We start from the raw sequence: 6,128 nt of genomic DNA, 5'->3' as shown, positions 1-6,128 counted from the left end.
GTACTTTGCACCCTAGAAAATGTTTGGTAATACCTAGAGACATTTCTGTCTGAGTTGTGGGGCAGGGGGCTGCTGTAAGCACCCAGTCCTTAGGAGGAAGACCTCCTTCCTGCACAGCACACCCCATACACAGCATGTCAGGAGTGCACAGCTTGAGAAACGCTGCACTAGACCTTGCTTGTCCCTCTGTGCACCCCACCCCATCCCAGAAGACTGGCAAAGGACTCAGCCTGGCTAGCGGCAGAGATCATGAGCCCCGCCCATTGAGTTCTGTAGGCCCCATTGAGTTCTGTAGGCGACCAGGTCCGTCTCCCAAGAGTCAGTCCTTCACTATGTTAAGGCGTCCTCGGCTGCAAGCCGTGCTGTGTGCTGCCCACCTTCCCGAAGCCCTTAATCTGCTGAGTCACTTGGAGCAGGAGGCAGAACTGCTGTTTCTGCTGCCATGACAACAGCACAGTGCGGCTGAAATGCTCTCTACCTCTTGCTGAGGGAACAGTAATGACAGATGACAGGCGTGAGGCAAAAGGGAAGATGCCCCTCAGAAACCCACTAGTTAGGGCTAGACTACCGACGGGCTCTTGAGACCTTGGTAGGAAAAGGGTTAATGCTGTGGCTAGAGGCTCCTGAGTCTGAGACGCCTCTGCTCCCCAGCACTGCTCTGGGGCCACTTTCCATCCGGTCCATTTGGCCGGCTCCCTGCTCATGGAAAGCCTGGGTCTGGGCACACAGCTGTCAGTCTAAACACAGCCTTGGCTCTGGGGCCTCAAGGAGGTAGAGCAATTCCAGGAGGGCAAGGAGCCAGGACTAGATTTGGGGTGCAGCCCGGCGTGCTCCCTGCCTTTTAAGCAAAGGTTATCACCAGGCCAGCTAAACATAGCAATAGGCTCTTCAGCTAGAAGAGCAGGGGGTGGTCTCAAGTTGCACTGGTCTAGCAAAGAGGCCCCAGGGTCCCCCTGTCCCGCACCTGCTGATGTGCTTCAAGGCAAGCCCTTCCACCCTTTCCAGCCTCCCCACCCTTCAGAGTGAAGAATCCCGTCTCTCCCTTCCACTTGTGGGAAGAGGCTAGGGGCTTGCCTCTTCTGGCTCAGGGGTAATAGTCCCCCTTCTGTGTTCTCCCCTCTCTGATCTCACCCTGCGTCCACGAGGGCAGCCAAGGAAGGAGAGTTCCTGGCTCAAGGGCCAGTCAGCACCTCCCTAGATGGGGAGGGACTTCCGCCCTCACGTCCCAACTCTCCACCCTGGGGCTGCAGTGGGTGAAAGGGGCAGTGTTTCCTAGCCTGGGCGGTGCAATTCTCAGGTTCCGAGGAGGGATACTACAGGAGGCCTCTGAGCCTCCTCCAACCCAACCCTAAACAGGGATGCTGCCCTTACCCCGGGGCCCCAGCTTAGGTTCAGCAGGTAAACTCAGGAAAATGTTTATAAGTCTCGATTAAAGGCTGCAGGGCATCCTGACCTATGGCGTAGCAATCTCCTTTTCAAGTGTCTTCCCTAGCCACCTCCTTGCCCTCACAGCGCGGTACACAAGCCAGGCCGCGGAGAAAGGGGGAAATGGGGCTGTGAAGGGCCCCCGTGAGAGGAAAAGTGCTCCCCCATATTCCACCTTCCCCTCCCCCCGGCATTTTCTTTCTCTCTCTCTCTCTCTCTCTCTCTCTCTCTCTCTCTCTCTCTCTCTCTCTCTCTCTCTTCTCTCTCTCTCTCTCTTTTTTTTTTTTTTTGGAGGGGCGCTGCTGTGTCACTACCGAAGAACAACGAGGAGAAGATCCTTAACTTTTTCGCAGCCTTCTCCATAATGGGGAGAGGTTCGATGATGCATCGGCGGGCAGACCCACACTTCTGCTCCTTTTCCCCCGTTCCTGCAGCTCTCAAGGTTCTCCCATTTTATTCGGGAAGCAGCTTTCAGGTCTCTGGGTCCTGGATGTCCTTGGTGCACACTCCAAGGACTCCTCGTCCTTAAGTCCATAGTCTGTATTCCCTCAGTCCTATCCTGGGAACCATCATCCGGTCACCTCCTCGGCGGGGCAGTCTCAGCTCCCCTCCCCCTCTCAGTTCGGAGCCCACACGTTTGGTGCGTGCACATTTCAAAAACGAGGCGGGTCCAAAGAGAGGGAGGAGGGGGAAATGAGAGAGGCCCAACTACTCGCGGCTTTACGGGTGCACGTAGCTCAGGCCTCTGCGCCCTTGAGCTGGGACTGGATGAGCAGGGCTGGAGGCGGGGCGCGCGTCATCAGCTCCCCTCCCCCCCATCCGGGTTTCTATAAATACGGACTGCAGCCCTCCCTGGTGCTCTCTGCTCCTCCCTGTTCCGGAGATCGCCGCATCTTCTTGTGCAGTGCCAGGTGAAAAAACGCGGAGTGGGCCGCAGGAGGCCGGGGACAGTGGGAAACTGGAAAGGGGAATGGGTGCTGTACGGGTCTAGGGGCGCTGTTGTGAGGTCTGCAAGCGGAGCCCAGGCTCTGCATTGCAGGGGGATGGTGGAGGACGTGATGGGGCGCGCGGCGGGAATGGAGGCGGGGTGGGGGGGAGGGGACTGCCTGGTGTCCTTCGGGCCACGCTAATCCCATTTTCTTCTATCGCAGCCTCGTCCCGTAGACAAAATGGTGAAGGTCGGTGTGAACGGGTGAGTTCCAGGGCGGGGCCCCGCTCCGTTGCGCATACAGGTCTTGCTGACCCAGGGGCTCTGCAGTAGCGTGGGGAGGTGGATGGGGTGGCCGAAGCACCCAAGGAGACCTCAAGGTCAGCGCTCGGACCTGGCGAAGGCTTGCACTTGCGGCCCCCAGCTATTGCGCCTCTTGTAACTCCGCCTTTCGGGGGATGAGCGACCCAGAGTCTTCGGTCATAAGAACAACCCCACGCCCGTTCAGGATCCATCCCGTAATCCCCAGGCTGGGGCTTCTTTCTTTACTTTCGCGCCCTGAGGAGTCACGTGCCAGGAGGGGCGCCCCTCCCCCATCACCCCCTTCCCCGGGGTCGGTGGCGTGGGGATGTGAGGTGCATACCTTTGCGCATCATCTCCCAAGGGCTTCTTCCCTTAGGGTAACTGGCCGCCGCCATGTTGCAAACGGGAAGGAAATGAATGAACCGCCGTTAGGAAATCTTCCTTCGGCCCTCCTCCTTGCTAGCTTGTGACCTTCCCATTCCTCTCAGCTGGGTGGAGTGTCCTTTATCCTGTAGGCCAGGTGATGCAAGGCTTCCGTGCTCTAGAGAGCTCTACCTCACAATCCGTCTCATTTTACTAGCCTTAAAAGCCCTCAAGCCATATCTTCCTCGGGCATAATAGATATTCTAGATTATTCTCTGAGAATGGAAGTGGATTTACAGAGGTCCACTTGACCTCCCAGAGGTAGCTGTGGCGTAGTGCCGAGCCGGGGGGTGGGGTGGGGAGCTGAGTCATGGTGGTTCTGAAAAGAAAATTTCCACCACAAAATGGCTCTGGTGGTAGCAGTCCCTTCCTCCGTAACCTCCACTTCCATCACAGCCCAGCATTGACCCGAGCCCTATAGGCCAGGATGTAAAGGTCACTAAGAGGGATTGGGTGTCCCTGCGCCTCAGAACCTTGCCCTTCTCCCCACTCCATCCTCCAGAAACCAGATCTCCCCACTCCACCCTGATCTGAGGTTAAATTTAGCTGTCTGACCTTTCTGTATCTGGGGTCTGAGCTGGGCTCTCCACCCCTCTCACCCCTACACACATCTGTTGCTCCTGCTCTGATTTTTGGCCGGGAAAGACAGGTGTTTTGCAAATGAGCCCCGGGATCGAGGTTGGAAAGCCCACGGGTTTTCTCAGTCTTTCCCCTTAGCAAGAGGGACTGGGAGGAAGCAGGTGGGCTGGCCCTGGCCTGCTCACTCTGACCTTTAGCCTTGCCCTTTGAGCTTGCTGATGAGTAAGTTCACAGGTTCCTGTCCAGGGGGTGTAGCCTGAAGTCCAGCCATGCTGGAACAAGCTTCCCAGGGCTTGGGTGTGGGGGTGATGTGCCAAGCTTGTGCCCAGACTGGGGCAAACTGCCACTTAAAGAGACTTAAAATGACTTGGGGGTGCTGGACAAAGCTTTGAGCCTAAGGAACCTCCACTTTATAATCGTGCTATAAAAGCCCTGCCAGCCCTGGGCTGCTCAAGGAATATAAATTAGATCTCTGGGCTTTCTAGGGTGGGAACAGTCTGTATTTGGGTTCTGCACCAAGCATTCAGCCAGCTTTATTAAAGGAAATTCTGAACAGAACCTGAACTTCCTTCTGCTTACATTTCTAATACTGTACTGGATCTGTGTGAAGACATGTATCTTTGTGACACGTGCATAGCAGCAGGCTGCTGTGGGTTCTCCACAACCGTGGTATAACAGTCTGCTTTCTGAAGAACACGAGCTGGCCCAGGGCTGACCACAGACTCATGAGTTCTCTGATCCCAACTCACCTATTTCTTGCCTCTCAGATTTGGCCGTATTGGGCGCCTGGTTACCAGGGCTGCCTTCCTCTCTGCAAGTGGCAAAGTGGAGATTGTTGCCATCAACGACCCCTTCATTGACCTCAACTACATGGTCTACATGTTCCAGTATGACTCCACCCACGGCAAGTTCAACGGCACAGTCAAGGCTGAGAATGGGAAGCTTGTCATCAATGGGCAGCCAATCACCATCTTCCAGGAGTACGTATGGAAAGTGCACAGGGTATCTCAAGGAGATAGGGGAGGATGGCATTAACTCTGTGCTGTTCCCCACCTGTAGGCGAGATCCCGCTAACATCAAATGGGGTGATGCTGGTGCTGAGTACGTCGTGGAGTCCACTGGTGTCTTCACCACCATGGAGAAGGCCGGGGTAAGTGGCTGGAAAGCTGAAGGTGAGGGAAACCCTTGCTTTGGTGCAACCTAAAAGAGCTGAGTCTGAAATCAACTTCTTACACAGGCCCACTTGAAGGGTGGGGCCAAAAGGGTCATCATCTCCGCCCCTTCTGCTGATGCCCCCATGTTCGTGATGGGTGTGAATCATGAGAAATACGACAAGTCACTCAAGATCGTCAGCAATGCATCCTGCACCACCAACTGCTTAGCCCCCCTGGCCAAGGTCATCCATGACAACTTTGGCATCGTGGAAGGGCTCATGGTGCGTAGGAATGGGAACTGGGAGCTGCGTGTGCTTCCTGCCTTACTCTGCCATGAGTGGACCCCTCTTTGCGGGTGTCCCTTTTGGGTAAAGGGGTGCCCTGCAAGACCTCACTTATTGCTTCCATGTTTTCTAGACCACAGTCCATGCCATCACTGCCACTCAGAAGACTGTGGATGGCCCCTCTGGAAAGCTGTGGCGTGATGGCCGTGGGGCTGCCCAGAACATCATCCCTGCATCCACTGGTGCTGCCAAGGCTGTGGGCAAGGTCATCCCAGAGCTGAATGGGAAGCTCACTGGCATGGCCTTCCGTGTTCCTACCCCCAATGTGTCCGTTGTGGATCTGACATGCCGCCTGGAGAAACCTGTATGTATGGGGAAAGCTGGGTTTCTTTTGTCTCTGGTATGATGGTGGCTTGGGGCAAGAATGGTCAACTTGATTTTGCCCTTACCAGGCCAAGTATGATGATATCAAGAAGGTGGTGAAGCAGGCATCTGAGGGCCCACTGAAGGGCATCCTGGGCTACACTGAGGACCAGGTTGTCTCCTGTGACTTCAACAGCAACTCCCACTCTTCCACCTTTGATGCTGGGGCTGGCATTGCTCTCAATGACCACTTTGTAAAGCTTATTTCCTGGTATGTGGGGGTGGCAAACTTAGCTTTTAAGAGTAAACTGAAGGTCTGGTGCATAGATAGCTCAGATAAAAAGCCCAATCTAACAATTGTCCCAATTCACTTTAGGTATGACAATGAATACGGCTACAGCAACAGGGTTGTGGACCTCATGGCCTACATGGCCTCCAAGGAGTAAGAAACCCTGGACCGCCCACCCCAGCGAGGACACTGAGAGCAAGAGAGAGGCCCTTGCTGAGGAGTCCCTGTCCCCCACACTGAGCATCTCCTTCCCAGACCCCACAACAACAGGAGGGGCCTAGGGAGCCCTCCCTACTCTCTGAAATACCATCAATAAATGCTCGCTGCACCCACCACCTCTCCTTGTGTTAATGCAATGGGAGGGAGGATGTATGAAGAGA

General features: G+C 55.3%; 1 protein-coding gene across 1 annotated transcript; it reads left to right on the top strand.

Annotated features, from left to right (window-relative positions):
• The first annotated feature begins 2,257 nt into the window (after nt 1-2,257).
• Nucleotides 2,258-6,080, top strand: Gapdh (glyceraldehyde-3-phosphate dehydrogenase). Its single transcript, XM_076940585.1, has 8 exons — nt 2,258-2,336; nt 2,577-2,617; nt 4,426-4,638; nt 4,718-4,808; nt 4,896-5,093; nt 5,230-5,460; nt 5,549-5,730; nt 5,836-6,080. Exons 2-8 carry the CDS (start codon nt 2,595-2,597, stop codon nt 5,903-5,905), a joined length of 1,008 nt encoding a protein of 335 aa, XP_076796700.1. The 5' UTR covers nt 2,258-2,336; nt 2,577-2,594; the 3' UTR covers nt 5,906-6,080.
• Nucleotides 6,081-6,128: the final 48 nt, after the last annotated feature.

This window comes from Arvicanthis niloticus, chromosome 9, assembly GCF_011762505.2.
Source record: "Arvicanthis niloticus isolate mArvNil1 chromosome 9, mArvNil1.pat.X, whole genome shotgun sequence".
In the NCBI taxonomy this organism is placed as follows: domain Eukaryota; kingdom Metazoa; phylum Chordata; class Mammalia; order Rodentia; family Muridae; genus Arvicanthis; species Arvicanthis niloticus.
The sequence above is the reverse complement of the archived record's forward strand: the minus strand, read 5'-3'. Positions and strand labels throughout refer to the sequence as shown.